The following is a 19,049-nucleotide window of genomic DNA, read 5'->3' as shown; positions in this document are numbered from 1 at the left end:
ATTCAAGTCATTTACATAGCTTACATTACGGTGAAGTGGCAGCCGCGGAGATGGACAGCGCATGGGTGCTGGAAGGCTAATTCAAGTCCTAATTCATTTAAATGATCTTCATTTTAATTTGACTTCAGGCTACTAACAACAAGAGGGCTTTGTGTTGGAGTCTATTTCTTCCTATTTAAGAAATAAGAAGTAGGCCTACCTGTTTGACAGATTAAATTGTAGTCTACCTTCCATAGACTTTGTCAGCCATTTCCTTCAGTCACCATTACACTCCTTAAATATCTGTGTCAGTGGAGAGCTTGGTGTGTGAACTTAAAATCAGGGCGCGAATTGAGGTGGTATGCAAGGGTAGTGTGGATTTTGTTAAAGAAAATGGCATAGGCCTGCCCCTTGTTAGCTAAATATATATATATATATATATACACATATAATGTATATTATTATTTTTTTTTTTATATATATAAAGTGATCAATAACGCAATGTTTGTGCTAGAAACAAGTTGTAAAATGCAGGGGAAAGATGTGACGCAGATGCATATGGGATATCTTTGGTTTGTCTCTATGCTGCAACCTTCTATAGCCGAGGATACAAAAAAAAAATGGAAAGTAATGTGTGATTCTGTCACTATTGTTGGATTCTAGCTTGAAATATACTTCTTCATGTTACCAGAACTTCTTGATTACTGTACATGTACAAGGAATGTATATGTTGGGGTCAATGGAGGGTGGATAGGAACTAAGTTTATGGAATGTTACTGACTGAGGGAGTGCAGAAAGTTGACATTCTGTCAAACATGCTATTGTTAAATCTCATGGCTCCTAAGGAGGGAGGCAAAGGGCAACGGTCTGGTTTCAGTCACTGATAATGTAGGTCAGTCGTGGGTTAGGGAGGAGCTAGGAATTCAAGCCCGAGGTCAGGTCAGATGAAGTGAGAAGGAACAGTCCTATCCCACACACACATACTTCCACGCCCACGAAGGTTCCAGCATCAGGCAAGGCCATGACGACACCAGTGAGAGGAACCAATTAAGTTACTGATTAGCAACATAGGTGTATTGGCTGTCTAGATGTGCAAGCAGTTGACTCCTCCTAGTAGGAGGGTATAAATATATGTGCTTGTGTAAACATGTCTTTGTCTTTGCAGCTGTATGACCCAGTGGGTGAATAAACTTGGCTTGAGCTTTTTCTAGTTGTCCGTGAGTTTTTACTCTGCTAGTTCAGAACCTAACAGTTGGCGTTGTCGGCAGGATTCACCACGATTTACAGTCAAACTAAAGAGTCCGAATCAGTGAAACAGGAGCCGGCACCAAAAACAAGGTAGGCACAGTTCCTACACCTGTTACCACTCATTCTGACATCTTGGGGAGATGAGAGTCATAGGCTGAACGAATTATAGGACACGGACCTAGAAAGCCTAAGTTTATTCAGTAGTCCCATCGTGTTACGACCAGTCGTAAAATATTGGGGGAGGGTAGGTTCCGTATGGATAGGTCCCAAGTGGGGGTGTTCCTCTGCAAGATCCATAGAAATATAGGGTTATGGGTAGGTTCCGTAAGAATAGGTTCCGAGTGGAGCTAGTTCTCTGCAAGTTCCGTGGGTGACACTACAGAGTAAGGTAAGTCCGTTTAGGATAGGTCTCTAGTGGGGGTGTTCCCCTGCGAGATCCGTAAGTGGGACGAAAGCCCCAGCCGCAATGGCCGTGAAGCCGTAGAGTGTGTGTGTGTGTGTGTGTATGTGTGTGTGTATGGATAAAGTGTCATGCTTGAGTACTAGTATGGTAGGTTGTAGAGAAGTAGTCCATGGGGAAGGACAAAGGAGGAACGTGGATGGAGATAGAAGGTTGCCTATAAGTTCTGGAGGAGAGCCTCATTCACGGTTAGAAAAGCAAAAAGATATTCAAATATTTTCTGAATGTGATTTGTGTGTATAAGCAGCAGCAATAAGGAGAATGTTTGGTTTATGCCCTATTGGGGCAGGGAACCGTGACAGATTGTGTGGAAATAGGAAGACATCTGTGAATAATTCCGGTTGTCTGTGTTGTCAACAACAAGGATATATGAAGCGTGACACCAGTCTGTATAAGACATTAGGTCTCCCGTATTCTCAAGTAGTAAATTGTCAGACACTTCAGTATTGGTTCTAATACAAAATAGGTCCCGTGACCAAATGATTAGGTACCTATACCATAACTACTCTCCGGGAAGTGGACTAAATTGGTCTGAAAAGCCCGTATTATTGTTTTGTTGTATTTTCTTCATGGTGTAATCATTAAATAATTTGAATTGAACAAAACAATAATACAGGCTTTTCAGACCAATTCAGTCTAAGTAGGCAGTATCTTATGCTAGCAGGAGAAGAGCATTACTGAAAGGTATTGCCATCCATTAGCCTAATGACTACTATACTAGTACCGAGACATAGGCGTCGACCAACAATGACATGCAGCCTAGAAGCGACGGGAGCCTCTGTATGGAGGTAGGCTTCACCATGCTGCGCTGCTAAGCCATGGATCTACATCAGCATGTCATAACATAAAACGTCATACATCTATGGACAACACCATGCTGCGCTGCTAAGCCATGGATCTACATCAGCATGTCATAACATAAAACGTCATACATCTATGGACAACACCATGCTGCACTGCTAAGCCATGGATCTACATCAGCATGTCATAACATAAAACGTCATACATCTATGGACAACACCATGCTGCACTGCTAAGCCATGGATCTACATCAGCATGTCATAACATAAAACATCATACATCTCTATGGACAACACCATGCTGCGCTGATAAGCCATGGATCTACATCAGCGTGTCATAACATAAAACGTCATACATCTATGGACAACACCATGCTGCACTGCTAAGCCATGGATCTACATCAGCATGTCATAACATAAAACGTCATACATCTCTATGGACAACACCATGCTGCGCTGATAAGCCATGGATCTACATCAGCGTGTCATAACATAAAACGTCATACATCTCTATGGACAACACCATGCTGCGCTGCTAAGCCATGGATCTACATCAGCATGTCATAACATAAAACATCATACATCTCTATGGACAACACCATGCTGCGCTGCTAAGCCATGGATCTACATCAGCATGTCATAACATAAAACATCATACATCTCTATGGACAACACCATGCTGCGCTGATAAGCCATGGATCTACATCAGCATGTCATAACATAAAACATCATCCATCTCTATGGACAACACCATGCTGCGCTGCTAAGCATGGAATCTTCTACAGCTACAGTCATAACATTCACCTGGAGGCTCATCAAGACAAGTGACATTGTTCTGTATCTCTACGATACAGAGAGACAGGGGGATAAAAACACCTGACAGAAGAGAAAATGAAAACAGAAAAAGGTGAAAACACAAACAGAGGTTAGAAGGCTGAAGTCAGACTGATTACTATTAGTATCATGTTAGCTAAATAAGCAGCAAACATTGTCCCTAAATCCCTAAAACAAATAGGCCTGAATTATGATGAATTAACCAATCTAAGTAATAATAACTGTTAATCATCAAGCCAGTGCTAACACATTCCTTCTCTGTTAACCATGTGGACAGGACAGGGACCGGGGACGTAACTTACCGTCTCTCCAGAGCTCGGCCACAAACTTGTCAGTGGACTGGTTGAGCAGCGTGGCCACGTTGTCATTCAGGGGGTCCATGTTCTTCATCAGCCACTCATCTGCCTTGTAGTCCACCTGGGGAGGGGGGAGAAGGTCAGAACCATCCAGGCCGTGAGAGATATTAGCAATAATTGCCCTTCCGGGATGAATAAAGTTTATTGAATTGAACTGTCGGAGAGTGGTGATGTACAAACAAAATGACTGTTGAGGTTCCAAATTCATTTCACTGGAGATGACATAAGACTCCAAATCATTCCAGGAAAGTGTGTTTAAAGACGACGTCTGCATAATATTGAACAGATGTGGTTACGGTGTACCGCAGGACTGCCTGCACTGAAAGGGGCCCGGGTCTCTAATTGCGCAACACTGACTGGACGCTAGAGCTACTAGCCAAACCTTCTCCCACATATCTGATACATAAAACCAGGACTATACTCCTGCGGAATTTGAATACCACAGAAGAGAAGTTGTGCGTCAAGAGTGATACAGCAGCCAGAGGTTGATGGGAACAGGATAGGGGCTAGTGATGGAACAGACAATGCCTCAGGACACATTATAACAGTGGCTTTCCAAAAGGACCTGGTGTGTCTCCAAGACCAATACAAGGGGAAAACCTCGGAGAAATCAGAAGATCTGGAAGGTCTAGAAGTAAGTTCTGCAGCTTGAAAGGACCTGGTGTTCCTCCAAGAATACTACAAGCCAAAGGCTCTGGGGTCTACAAGTAGTGCAGATGACGTAATCCAAAGTAATTTGTAAGTGGATACATAAAAATAGCCCCAAAAACTGCCTCAGGGGAAAATAATCTGTCTATAATCCATCCCAGTGTATTGTACATGTTTAATCTTTGACTCTCGATGGGTTTTTTTTTACACCAATCTTTGGGTTACAAAAAAAATGTTAAACTGTCCCTTAAACTATCCTCCACCACCTATATGTAATCTCACCGGTCCGTACCTTGCCAGCGTAGTGGATGATGCAGAAGTCAGCCTTGTCCTTTAGCTGTCTGGGCTTCTGGAACTTGGAGTGGGTGCCCTGCTCCTGGACCAGCTTGTCGATGAATGTCTTGTCTGTGGCCTTGGGGAACCAGCACTCCTCATCCAACAGAGCCAGCACACCAGGAGGGTTCGCCTGCAGGATGACAGCACACAACAGGGCCGTGTTCAATAGGACACCGGGGAAAAACAGAAAACAAATTGTTTTAGTTAACGTTCCTTACTGATTCTCTCTGTTTCAAAACGTTAGCTGCTCATTGAACATGACCCAAGTATCGACAACAGCACAACAACACAGGACACACACACACACTCACTAAACGGATACTGACCGGCCTCTCGATGAGGTCGATGCAGGGCTGCAGGTCCAGGCCGAAGTCGATGAAGCTCCACTCGATGCCCTCCCTCTGGTACTCCTCCTGCTCCAGGACGAACATGGTGTGGTTGAACAGCTGCTGCAGCTTCTCATTGGTGTAGTTGATGCACAGCTGCTCAAACGAGTTCAGCTACAGGAGAAAGTAATACACATTGATTTGATCTTTTTAGAACTCAGAAACTCAAGGAACTTTGTCTCAAAAGTGAAGAAAGCAGTAAGATGGATAATTTCTTAATTCATCCAAAGGGGGAAATTGATTCGTAAGGAGTTTCAGATATGTAAAATCAACAAGACTACATTATTTAATTTATGAAACACCAATGAATACCACTTCTCCATAGCCAAGATGGTGAGATTCCTTCAGCTCAAACTGGCACCGGTAACCTACTGCTTTTTACAGTCTTCGTTCTGAACTATGAGGGTTTTGTCTTTTTAACCAATAAGCCAAAACAATAACTGCAGCTGATTGATTTTTGTTTGCTCTCACTAAATTGATCCCAGGGATCGTGATTTATTTTCCTGTTATTTTGGCTCAACATTACAACGCTGCAGCCAAAGCTCTTAGTGGGGGAATAAACAGCTGCCACAAACCAGAAGGGAAACAGACATGTTGGGATTTCAGCACAAGATTTAGTGATCTTGGGAAATCGAGTGTTTTATCGACGACAAGGTTCATGTCAACAATGTTTGAACCGTCTGAACTCGCCTCTTGTTGAACGAGCCTCGCATGATAACTATCGTCTATCAAGTCATAGACCAACTAATGACCTTGGTGTGAATGATATAAAACTAAATGAGGATGACATCCAAGAGGCATTTTTAGAAGTGCTGAGATTCCCATATTTGACCCTGAGGAGGGAATGGGTTCAAAGTGCAATTGGTCCACAGGATAAATGATCAGCTGTTTCCCAAAAATGTCAATCAGATCATTTTCCCACAAAAAAAACATCCTTAGACCATTCAGATGACCAGTTCCATAGAGAGGATGAACTAAACCAAGTCCCCTCTCTCTTCTCTAGCGGTTTTCTCTGTATCTGGAAGAGATGGAGGGACCTTGTGGAGGCCTTATTTCCCATGTATTTAAGTACCTGTAGAGGCCTACGCAATTAAGTACCTGGAAGATCTCAAAGCCAGCGATGTCCAGGATGCCGATGAAGGAGGCCCCCTGGCGTTTGGTACGGTCCAGGGCCTTGTTGATGCGGTGGACCAGCCAGCGGAACAGACGCTCGTATGTGGCCTTGGCCAGAGCCTCCACTGCAAAGTCAGCCTAGAGAGAGAAAACGAGACAGAGGGGTGGGGGAGAGGGGGAGAAAGAGAGAGAGAAATATGCATTCCTTATTAGATTGTCTTTCTCTGGTAAGACTTGGCAAGTGAGTCTGCCATTCTCAGCCTTGGGGTCGCGCGGCTAGACCTCTCTATTGTTCTAAATCTAACACAGAGGTGGACGGGAAACACACCCCACAGTACAAACCTTATCCTGATCCAGAGTCAGCAGTACAGTGAGTCTATAAAGGAGTGATGAGTGAAGCAATGAGAGCTTCTGTGGCGTAGCGTTTGTGTCTTACCTGTTCTTTGGTCTGGGCCTTCTGGACGTAGTCTCGTCCCACCTTGATCCTTGGAGACAGGATGGCCCGGGTGAACTCCATCACGTTCAGCCCCAACAGGTGGCACAACTTCTGGGCCGCTGGTAGAGGAGAGGAGGAGGAGGAGGAGGAGGAGGGAGATAGAGGAGGGGTGAAAAAAGGGAAAACAGTAGTAACATTAAACGTTCGTTCTCAAGATGTGATTACAGGCAACACAAATAACTTTACAATACTCAAATATCCCTTACATAGACTCAAATCAGTAGCAGGGAATGAAGTAGCAACATTTGAGGTTAAATGTTATTGGGATATGATTATATATATATATATATTTTTTATTTATTTTTTTTTATTTTTTTTTATATAGACCCGACAGATAACCCTATTAATCCTCCAATTCCCATAAACGCCAGTGAGTTGGAAAACAGTAAAAACCATATAGGACTTTCCACCACCGCTGGAGACCACCAGAAAAGGCATACATACCACTGGCAGCAGGCCACAGCGCCACATGGTCGGTAGCTAAGAATGACATTCTCCCCCTTCTGCCAGAAGTTGCTCACATTTGACCGTTAATGGTAAAGAATAATAAGCAAGTACTGACTGCCTCCCCCTGCCAGTCCAGTAACTCTAAGGTATGCCTGGAGCAGACCTGGATCCAAATACTATTTGAAATATTTCAAGTAGTTTGGGCATTGGCTCTAGTCTGTCTGGAGTGTCAGGTGAATGGGGTTTGCACTTTTGGGAATTTTGTATTGGTTCCATTGCAAAATGCAAGCTCAACCAACCACAGCTTAAGTATTTGAAATAACTTAGAATAGTATTTGAACCCAGGTCTGGACTAGAGCTCAGGGTAGGGGGTAGTTAAACACACAGCTATTTAGAACACCCATGGGTTAACAACACAGACTTGATTTAAGACATGTCAAAACGGCTTTAATGATATTTGTCTTTTGGATCTGGGGGAGATGTTTGAATTTTAAATATTTGTCACAGCGGGAGCTTCTGGAGAGGTAAGAACGATACCATCTGCATCATTTCCAGGGGTAGAGTTGCCAGCGCAGAGCCTGCTAAAAACATCTGCTTCTGTCCTAGATCTGTTTTCCACATTTGGTAATAACTGGCTGGGCCCCGGCATTGACACGCACTTGCTACCCTCTCCTCTTTAAATATCAGGAATGCAGCAGTAACACGCGCGGCAGAGGCAACTTTTTCGTTTGTTCTTTCTTCGAAGTAAAGTAGGGGAGTAAATCTGAATAATGATATTGTTTGAAGGTGTGTGACAGGGCCAGGGAGAGATGGGAAGGTTAAATCGTTACAGCTCTGACGTGTGACCCAGCCTGGTTAGCACAGGTCTGGGAGGAAGATGAGGAGGAGGACGATAAGGTCTGAGCGTGAGAATGTGAGGAGCTTCCATTAATACATGTGACAACTGCCAACTACCTACCTGTGTTCTCAGGCATAGAGGCCTGGTCTGAGTTCCTCTCCTTCTTGAAGACGATGTTCCCAAACTGGAGCACGGAGGAGACCACCTTCAGCATGGCTGCAAGCACAGAGGACGTTATCATAAACTTACCATGAACGGCACACACTGCTCTGTGTTTGTTGGAATACATGGAGCTGTTATGAGCACGGAAAGTTATAATAATTACTAATAATAGTTATAATAATTACTGCAAAGCTGTAAAGTGTTGATGTAAAAAAGGGCTTTAAAAAGTTGACAGTCAGACAGATGAGAGTGAGGAGGGTGGTACCCAGGATCTCGTCGTGGGAGAAGCTCATGATGTGCATGGCCTCCATGGTCTCCTGGAAGTTGTCTTTGTCCTGCTGACCAGGGACGGTAACGTTGCCGTTGGACAGGAAGCGGTAGCTGTTGAAGCCCTCCAGGAGCAGGTCCGCTACACAGAGGAAAGGGAAATGACGTGGAGATAGCTGCTCCGAGGTCACAAAGGACAAAAGGCAACCACGCATTTTTGACAGTCAGCCCACTGACAGGTGATGTTATTGTGATACTAGCTAGTGAGCGACACTGAGTCTGAGTGGGCGTCAAGACACCTCAGGCCAACGGCTAGAGAAACAATGTTCTGCATGTCAGAGGGTGACTATTCTTTACAGAGGCCATATGGGTCCGGGTCGTTGAAGTTATGCTGATGGTACATATCAGACTACTTACACCTGAGATGTTCTCCCGCCCCACACAGCAGCTGGTAGAAGATGTGGAAGGTGCGCTCGTCTTTGGCTTGGCGAACAGCTCTCGATTTCTCCAGTAGATCTGTCCCATCGCAGTCAAGGAAGGGCAGCCTTTATACAGTAAAGAAAGATATTAACCCCCTAGAGTAGATTTATGCGGCCCCCGCTGGAGTCTAATTAGCATAATACAACAATACCCATCAAACATCTGTCCGTTTATGTAAATGATTAATATCATAGCTTGCATGGAACATTTAAGCTAGCTGTTTGGAAGGATACAAGTTTCGATGTTGGCCCCGACGATGTATCCGGTGACATCAAAGTTGATCCGGATGAACTTTCCCTGCAGGGAAAGAGAAACGGAGGGTGAGAAAAGCAGACAAACCATTTCACCGCATCCACATCTCCCTCAACCAGGTCTCACACTGTGCTGCAAGGCCTTCCCTTTTCTCCCTCTGAGTCACATCACAATAAGGCTACATTTGATTAGTCTGGTCCCAGAACTGTATGTGCTTTAGTCAACTACTGTAGTCAGATGAGTTGGCTAAAGCACATACACAGATCTGAGACCAGTCCAGGCCAGGATATTTTATCCTCATTTGGCCACATTCCTGCTGGTCTCTACTGTCTGCATTGCTTGCTGTTTTGGGTTTTAGGCTGGGTTTCTGTACAGCACTTTGAGATATCAGCTGATGTACGAAGGGCTATATAAATACATTTGATTTGATTTGATACTGTCCTGGGGTCTGGATTAGACTACATTCCTGTTGGTCTCTACAGTCCTGGGGTCTGGATTAGACTACATTCCTGTTGGTCTCTTCAGTCCTGGGGTCTGGATTAGACTACATTCCTGTTGGTCTCTACTGTCCTGGGGTCTGGATTAGACTACATTCCTGTTGGTCTCTACAGTCCTGGGGTCTGGGACTACATTCCTGTTGGTCTCTTCAGTCCTGGGGTCTGGATTAGACTACATTCCTGTTGGTCTCTTCAGTCCTGGGGTCTGGATTAGACTACATTCCTGTTGGTCTCTACAGTCCTGGGGTCTGGATTAGACTACATTCCTGTTGGTCTCTTCAGTCCTGGGGTCTGGATTAGACTACATTCCTGTTGGTCTCTACTGTCCTGGGGTCTGGATTAGACTACATTCATGTTGGCCTCTACTGTCCTGGGGTCTGGATTAGACTACATTCCTGTTGGCCTCTACTGTCCTGGGGTCTGGATTAGACTACATTCCTGTTGGCCTCTACAGTCCTGGGGTCTGGATTAGACTACATTCCTGTTGGCCTCTACTGTCCTGGGGTCTGGATTAGACTACATTCCTGTTGGCCTCTACATTCCTGGGGTCTGTTGGCCTCTACTGGGGTCTGGCCTCTACAGTTAGACTACATTCCTGTTGGCCTCTACTGTCCTGGGGTCTGGATTAGACTACATTCCTGTTGGCCTCTACTGTCCTGGGGTCTGGATTAGACTACATTCCTGTTGGCCTCTACTGTCCTGGGGTCTGGATTAGACTACATTCCTGTTGGCCTCTACTGTCCTGGGGTCTGGATTAGACTACCCCTGTGCATGAGGCTGTGATCTGACTGTGAACAAACAGAACAAACCTCTCTAATCTAAACTGGATCCAGAAACAAAGCAGTCATTAATGAATAGCAGAAACGTTTCTTGTCCTGCTGGAAAGTACCTGTGTAATAATACAAAGATAATAAAATACATTCCTCTCTATTGATTTCTCTTCCTTATCATCAAAAGATTCCAGGAAGTTTTGGAAAACTCCCAACAAACACACATGCCAGCTAAATCTGTCTCAAGTGCCAGTTATTTGAGCAAGAGATAGTGAGTGAGATGGCATGAGTGGCTTTTATTAAGCCACAGAGGAACATACATTATAAACGTAGGGAAGACTTCAAAATAAGCTCGATACGGTCTTGAGAATAGCATTCTTTTGGGGAAATATGTATGCATGCTTTACTTACGAATCGTGAAGAGTTGTCATTCTTCACTGTCTTGGCGTTGCCGAAGGACTCCAGGATGGGGTTGGCCTGTAAGAGTTGACGTTCCAATTCACCCTGAAAAAGAGGAGCGATATTACAGCCAAGCACTGGGTCCATGCACATATGCCCCGCCCCCTTCCCCCAACTAAACCTTTTACAAATAACAAGCACAAAAAAAATGTTGGCCCAGGATAATTCCCCCCCCCAATACACACAATGGCCCATTTTATGTTCGTCAATGTCAATCTAACAATCACATAGTGTCACACAGACTATTGATCATGAAACATATGTAGGCGGACGGACACTGTTTCCCCAGTAATGTTGATGACCATAAAAACTAGTAGAAAAGAGAGAATTGACAGGTATTGGACAGGAAACGACAGGTATTGTAACGCTGTAAAAGACAGATCAATGGAACATGTTCAGGAAACCACTTTACAGTCTCTCTGCTCAATATCCTACAACAGTACGTCCAACTAAAACTAAAGAGATGGAGGAGATAGGGAGAAAGAGATGAGAATAAATTGGGCCTGTTCTGTGCGTTAACGGCACGCGTTTCCTGTAGTCTGGTCACTCAGTGTAGAACCTCTGGGTTTGGAATGGAATGGATTAGAACCTTGTTGCTCAGTGGTGGAACACAACAGAGCAGAACTGCAATGACTCTCTCCACACCGCATATGGTTCAGTTGAAGCTCAACACATCCACAAGCGAATGTTCAAACCCATCTGGACTCTGGGCTTGCATCTCCTCTTTCTATTGTGAGACCGACATCAAAGGCATCAAATCAAATCAAATGTTATTGGTCGCATACACATATTTGGCAGATGTAACTGCGGGTGTGGCGAAAGGCTTGTCAAATAACAACAAAGAAAGAAAAGAAATGCTCCAACGTTGCTTAGGAGCTAGAAGCAGAGCTGCCAATGTCTGTCGGCGCCATCTTGATGATGGAAGCCATTGTCTAACCATCGAGCCTGCAAAACAACCTAATCCAATCAATCCGAGGTACACAGTACAATCATGAAAAGTACCAGTATATTTGTGCAACAGACAAACCAATAAATCTATCCACAGATGTCTCATGTATTGAACAGTACACAGCTGTGTTTCAGCGTGGTGGTGTATTACGTGTGGGGAGCTCGCTGCTGTGAGCCAGGCGGATGGGTGGGTGCTGGATGAGTTGGGGTGAATGAGGTGACTCAGAGAGGAAGGCCATATCTCTCCAGTTAGTGATTGAGATAGAGATCCTGAGGAAACGGACTCAATTGTTTAGCACACTGACAGATACTGGGGAAACAGACCAGTTTAACACACTGACACAAGCCAGAGACACACTCAATCCTATAAGGAAGAATCCGTCATCATTAGAGATCCCGTTAAGGGAGGGAGGGAGGGAACGGTGCTCTATTCACTTCTCACACCTATCGTAGATCCTATCTGGCTGACTGCCAGGGCGGAATAGAATGTTCAAAAGGTATGAAATGGAACAAAACTCTCCAAAATGTAAAGGTGGTATCCAAACGTGTCCAATAAGAAACACTGGTTTTCATCTCCTGTTGCTACAGTATACCCTAATGGACAGGACCCTGTGCAGATGTTTAGACAGGTGGCCCATTACGATCCCATCCAGAACCTCATTCTAGGCTTGGTCATGACTGGGGAATCCAAGATGGCCCACCAAAAAAAGAACATGGCCCGTACTTTGAGCTTTTCCTTTCTGCGGCTAGGTGGGAATGGGATTTTCCCATTACGTCAAGCTCACCCAGACACATTTTGATCTCTCAAGACGGTGGCGTTTTTCCAGGGATGTCTGTGGGATGAGTTAGGGGTAAGGAAATCAGCCTTGCGTTCAGACGTGAGACGCGTAATGTGATCTTTGGCTGCCAGAGCTGGGCCAGAGAACCCGACTGCTGTTTTCATTGAGTTTTTGTGCTGCTGAAAATGAGGCAGGAATTAATTGAATAAGCCCGTTCCATCCTCGTCCTGCCAGTGGCAGATTGCACAGACGGCTAATTATAGCATGATCTGTTAGTGTGGTCTTACCATCTCCTATAGTCATTGTCACACGCTGTCTCTATAACACAGTGCTTTATGGCACAACTTGACAACACCACACGCTTTAGAACAAACTAGAACAGAGGACATAACGGAGCCTGTTTAATGTCCACAAGCTGCCAATCTCTGCCAAACTCAGTCTACAGACTGGGACCAGACTGGGGAGAGGGTAGGAACAAAGGGGTGAATACAAAACACCAGCAGGGGTCCACTTTAGGAGCATTACAAGCTGACCCACATTCCAGCGTTCCGGAGTGTGTTACTCTTGTTCTGACAGATTCCAGAAACCATCATTGTCATGTAAGGGGGCTAATCACTAGCCGTGCCAACAACTGACAGGCCTGGAAGACCTCCGGGACATGTATTGTACCACATAATCGGGTTTATGTGAGCAAGAAGACCATAAAATGACTGTTGATAGAATGCATTACACTTATTCTGATGAACAGTGTCTGGAAACCGTCATAGCCACGTTAAGAGGCTATTCACTACAGTGTCAACTACTGTAGGGGGCCTGGAAGAACTCAGGGACACATAGTTGTTGATAACATAGTTGTTGTTAGTGTGACTGCGGACAATGCTAGCGTTTACCACTTAACATTGACACGACTATGAAATGAATGTAATCTTTTGTGAAATAACTCCTCTCTATTCTCAATCTTTCCTCTGTAGCTTTGTAGCCTGTTCAACCTCACTTGTTATCAGTGTTAGGGCCTCCGGGCAGTGCTTTGGCCCAGTTTGTGGAGACTGGCGGGCCAGAGGAACAGTCAAAACCATCCTATTAAATCTTCAAGGAAGAGGCCAGGTGGGGATGTGGGCTCACATCTGCTCCACAGACTAGAGTCAATGGACAGACGTTACAAATCTCTCCAAGTCCACAAGCAGAGTCACTGCTGGACAGACATTAAAAATCTCTCCAAGTCTACAAGCAGAGTCCCTGCTGGACAGACGTTACAAATCTCTCCAAGTCCACAAGCAGAGTCCCTGCTGGACAGACATTACAAATTTCTCCAAGTCCAAAAGCAGTCACTGCTGGACAGACATTACAAATCTCTCCAAGTCCAAAAGCAGTCACTGCTGGACAGACATTACAAATCTCTCCAGGTCCACAAGCAGTCACTGCTGGACAGACGTTACAAAGCACAAGTTCACAAGCAGAATACCACTTCAGTGACTGTTGGGAGAGTGCGAATGAAGCAGGCAACTGGACTTGTGTTTGTGGTTTTGGGAACAGGAACAAACCCACACCCCTCCAGGGGAAGTCAGAATAACTTTCTGTGTAAACTCCTCCCTCATGGCAAAGCAGGGAGCAGATGAAAGGCTTGCGAAGACAGGAAGAAGCAGTTCTAAGGCGATTCATTAGTGATCTAAGTAGCACTGCCACTGAGACACAAACGGCAAAATTCACAGTCAACACCCCGTGGTGAATTCAATAAAGTACGAAGATTCAAATCCCCATTATCGTCTCTGCTGGGCGCTCTGTGGCTGGGTCTGAGTAGACCAAGCAGAGGAGAGGCTGCTGTAGGTCTTGGACCATGTCATGGCCCTCTCTCCCTGGGGGAGTCCGTTGAGCTGAGCTCTGGGCTGTGGTCCCCTTGGCTCTCCCTCCCTAGCTGCTCTCCTCCAGAGTCCTAATCCAGCTCCAGTTAGCTGGAAGCCAACTGACTATTTAGTAAAGCCTGCTATGGCTATTTGGCAGCACCAGCACCTCGCGAGTGAAAAGCTCTCCAGCAGGCTCACCGGGAGCCAAATTGGACGCGGGAGAGAAGTTTATGACGAGGTCCTGACAGGAGTCTTGCTCAATGTCTGCCAGTATAACAGTGGAACATATTACAAATGCACTGTTTATGACTTGTGGTGTATGATTGTTTCAAATGGGATATATGTCAGTTAGGAAGTGGGAAACGTGTTTATTAGTATGTATTAAACTAGGAAGTTATATTTATTTTCCAGAATCTGAGATATTTGAAAGAAGCAGTGCCAACTATAGGTAAGAACAGGGACACCACACAGTGCATGGAGTGGATTAAAACTAAACTAGTTTAGTCCCAAAGGTGACAGAAACAAAAGCTGCTATTGGGTCCCCATTGACAACCATAAAAGGGACAGACATACAGAATAGTACACAGAGACAATAGCAGCACCTTTACAGGATATTCTGCCCATTGTGTTTTGAGCTAGTCTAGTGAGTGGAGTGCGGTGGGTGAGAGAGAGGTGAGGGACGGACTACATGCTACTCACATAGAACAGGGCTCCACTCTGTAGTCAAGGGGCAGATTGTCAAATGTTACCATGGAAATAAACAGGAAGTGTTAATGGTCTAAACACACATACAGGATATGCATACCGTACATACACACCAAGTAAGACAATTACAGGTAGTACTCAAAGACAATTCTGACTAGGCTAAATAATGCATAAAAGCAAACGGTTTAAGTGAAATCTACAGTAGTACACTAAAACAGGAAGCAGGGGAATGGATATGTTATTCTGAGCGGCTCTATTCCAAGAAGCTATCTCACTGACGGTTGCAAATCGATATGTTTCTCATATTAGCCTTGGGGGCAGTGTGCCATAGTGAGCATCACATCTTTATTCAGAACACCTGCCCTCAGGTGATCATCTGCCCTCATGTGCCGTTTCCATGATCTTCACAGTATCAACAAGACCTACAACAGCAGGTGGTATTAATATATAATATTAAGCTACTGAACTAACTACTGTAATGACAACCACAGCCAGACAGTCTGCTTTTCAGTAATGTCCATTAACTGACCTCGTGTGTGTTTCTGGTCTTGTTCTTCTGATCCTCGTGGGGAACTGAAATGTCCAAATGTCCCTCACAAGGATAGTAAAACGAGGAAAATTCTCCCTTGTGGAGACATTTCCCACGTCCTCATGAGGACAAAGGCTACTTTAAGCTTAGGGGTTAGGTTTAGGGTTACAATTATAGTTAGGGTTAGGCATTAAGTTTAGGTTTAGGGGTTAAGGAAAATGTGGATTTTAAATGGAAATACATTTTAGGTCCCCACAAGAATAGAAGAACGTGTGTGTGTGTGTCAGTTCCATCTTCAGACTCAGGAATATATGCCTTCATCTCTATTTCAACGTCTTACTGCTCAACTTCTACTCTGCATTGTTCAAAAATAGCTCACATAGTACGGCATGTCCGCCAAACGTTGACTGGTGGCGACTAAACACAACAAAGCCATGTATATGACTGTTTCATCTAGTGTGGAATAACAACATTTGCAAGCACATTTTACAGTACAGTACAGTGCATTGGCCCACAGGTATACATGGAAAAGCTGCATTCACATAAATATTCATGCCAGATTTAAAGTTTACTTACGACGTGATTATTTTCCGCCTGATAGAAAGAGAATCTGGGTCAATACCCAAACTTTGCTTGTCGAATTCTTGCACAGATGTCAACATTACACATACTCTGCATTCTTCACAGTGTGCAAGAAAATAACCAATGGCACCATTTCACAAGACATAAATATATTAAATTGCCACTAGCTTTACATAACAGTAGGTCCGTTTGGGAGAAGAAAGTTGGTGATGCAACATGCACATGAACGAGGTGTTGAGAAGAAAGTGTAAAGACTTGCCTGTAGTTTCACTGGTTTAGGCGACTCTGGCTGTTTGTTGCAAATAAACAAACGCAAATATGTTAGAGGGTTGTGCACGCCAGCGCAATCTATAGAGCCCACTATAGGTACTACTGTAGGATGCATTCACTTTGGCAACACACATCATGGAACTGGAGCGCGTCTATATGGATTCTTAACACATTTACAGGCATGTTATGCAAAAAAACATCTATATATTGGCACATTTTATCAATTGGTACATTTGTATAAACTGCGTGGTTCGAGCCCTGAATGCTGATTGGCTGAAAGCCATGGTATATCACACTGTATACCACGGGTATGACAAAACATGTATTTTTACTGTTCTAATTAAGTTGGTAACCAGTTTATAATAGCTCCGCGTTGTGTTGTGACTAAGAACAGCCCTTAGCTGTGATATATTGGCCATATATCCCACACACTCGTGCCTTATTGCTTAATGAGCCTATTTTTGACTGCCGTGGTAATGTTCCAGCATCACATAACTACAGAAGGACCTGACCCTTTCGTGACCTCATCACACAGCCCATGTCCACTGTCAGACACTGTTGTTCTCTAATGATTATACCCCCATTATCATATGGATCTATCTGATATGGATTAACAAGGGTTGGAGTTAATCCACTGTACTTTAAATACCAGTGGATCAGACTGGCCTGTTATTAGGGGGACATTGTGGATCAAACTGGCCTGGTATTATGGGGACATTGTGGATCAAACTGGCCTGGTATTAGGGGGACATTGTGGATCAAACTGGCCTGGTATTATGGGGACATTGTGGATCAAACTGGCCTGGTATTAGGGTGACATTGTGGATCAAACTGGCCTGGTATTAGGGGGACATTGTGGATCAGACTGGCCTGGTTATAGGCGGACATTGTGGATCAGACTGGCCTGGTTATAGGCGGACATTGTGGATCAGACTGGCCTGGTATTAGGGAGACATTGTGAATCAGACTGGCCTGGCATTAGGGGGACATTGTGGATCAAACTGGCCTGGCATTTAGGGGGACATTGTGGATCAGACTGGCCTGGTATTAGGGGACATTGTGGATCAGACTGGCCTGGTATTAGGGGAACTTTGTGGATCAGACTGGCCTGGTATTAGGGAACTTTGTGGATCAGACTGGCCTGGTATTAGGGGGACATTGTGGATCAGACTGGCCTGGTATTAGGGGGACATTGTGGATCAGACTGGCCTGGTATTAAGGGACTTTGTGGATCAGACTGGCCTGGTATTAGGGGGACATTGTGGATCAGACTGGCCTAGTATTAGGGGGACATTGTGGATCAGACTGGCCTAGTATTAGGGGGACATTGTGGATCAGACTGGCCTGGTATTAGGGGGACATTGTGGATCAGACTGGCCTGGTATTAGGGGGACATTGTGGATCAGACTGGCCTGGTATTAGGGGACTTTGTGGATCAGACTGGCCTGGTATTAGGGGACATTGTGGATCAGACTGGCCTGGTATTAGGGGGACATTGTGGATCAGACTGGCCTGGTATTAGGGGGACATTGTGGATCAGACTGGCCTGGTATTAGGGGACATTGTGGATCAGACTGGCCTGGTATCAGGGGGACATTGTGGATCAGACTGGCCTGGTATCAGGGGGACATTGTGGATCAGACTGGCCTGGTATCAGGGGGACATTGTGGATCAGACTGGCCTGGTATTAGGGGACTTTGTGGATCAGACTGGCCTGGTATTAGGGGGCATTGTGGATCAGACTGGCCTGGTATTAGGGTGACATTGTGGATCAGACTGGCCTGGTATTAGGGTGACATTGTGGATCAGACTGGCCTGGTATTAGGGGGACATTGTGGATCAGACTGGCCTGGTATTAGGGGGACATTGTGGATCAGACTGGCCTGGTATTAGGGGCCATTGTGGATCAGACTGGCCTGGTATTATTAGGGGGACATTGTGGATCAGACTGGCCTGGTATTAGGGGGACATTGTGGATCAGACTGGCCTGGTATTAGGGGACATTGTGGATCAGACTGGCCTGGTATTAGGGGGACATTGTGGATCAGACTGGCCTGGTATTAGGGGACTTTGTGGATCAGACTGGCCTGGTATTAGGGGGACATTGTGGATCAGACTGGCCTGGTATTAGGGGGACATTGTGTATCAGACTGGCCTGGTATTAGGGGGACATTGTGGATCAGACTGGCCTGGTATTAGGGGACTTTGTGGGCCGTACAAGTTGTTAACTCTCCTCTTTCATCAGTTACCCCTCAATAGAAAGACATACTGTAACTGTGACATTTAGAACAGGGCTTAGGGGGAGATCTAGAGGTGTGGTAGGGAGATAAACATGGCAGGGGGAATATAGAGAAAGAAAAGACAGAAACTTACACTTACAGGAATGCTGTGGTCTTTTTTTCCTTTATGGGAGGAAGCCACATGTGCAAGGTACTGGATGACCTTTTTAGTGTTTTCTGTCTTGCCAGCACCAGATTCACCTCTGAGAAGATAGAAAACACACAAGACAGATTCCTAGGTTAGTAGATGGGGATGAATGAAGTGTGTGTGTGTGTGTGTGTGTGTGT

General features: G+C 45.0%; 1 protein-coding gene across 4 annotated transcripts in view; it reads right to left on the bottom strand.

Annotated features, from left to right (window-relative positions):
• Positions 1-19,049, bottom strand: part of LOC112263846 (myosin-10) — a 91,799-nt gene that overhangs the window by 25,504 nt on the left and 47,246 nt on the right. The window contains exons 5-18 of one of the 4 annotated variants that reach the window (XM_042303503.1): positions 18,856-18,964; positions 16,472-16,501; positions 16,207-16,224; positions 15,096-15,113; positions 10,781-10,873; positions 9,084-9,147; positions 8,788-8,886; positions 8,369-8,512; positions 8,062-8,157; positions 6,597-6,715; positions 6,146-6,298; positions 4,973-5,161; positions 4,618-4,791; positions 3,624-3,738 (exon numbers count right to left, since the gene is read on the bottom strand). In XM_042303503.1, the coding sequence (XP_042159437.1) occupies positions 3,624-3,738; positions 4,618-4,791; positions 4,973-5,161; positions 6,146-6,298; positions 6,597-6,715; positions 8,062-8,157; positions 8,369-8,512; positions 8,788-8,886; positions 9,084-9,147; positions 10,781-10,873; positions 15,096-15,113; positions 16,207-16,224; positions 16,472-16,501; positions 18,856-18,964 (1,421 nt within the window). The remainder of the gene's footprint in view (positions 1-3,623; positions 3,739-4,617; positions 4,792-4,972; positions 5,162-6,145; positions 6,299-6,596; positions 6,716-8,061; positions 8,158-8,368; positions 8,513-8,787; positions 8,887-9,083; positions 9,148-10,780; positions 10,874-15,095; positions 15,114-16,206; positions 16,225-16,471; positions 16,502-18,855; positions 18,965-19,049) is intronic. The other 3 variants (XM_024440506.2, XM_042303510.1, XM_024440525.2) reach the window with 3 other exon arrangements.

This window comes from Oncorhynchus tshawytscha, linkage group LG02 (assembly GCF_018296145.1).
Source record: "Oncorhynchus tshawytscha isolate Ot180627B linkage group LG02, Otsh_v2.0, whole genome shotgun sequence".
Taxonomy (NCBI): domain Eukaryota; kingdom Metazoa; phylum Chordata; class Actinopteri; order Salmoniformes; family Salmonidae; genus Oncorhynchus; species Oncorhynchus tshawytscha.
Note: the sequence above shows the minus strand (reverse complement) of the source record. Positions and strands in the feature narration are given on the sequence as shown.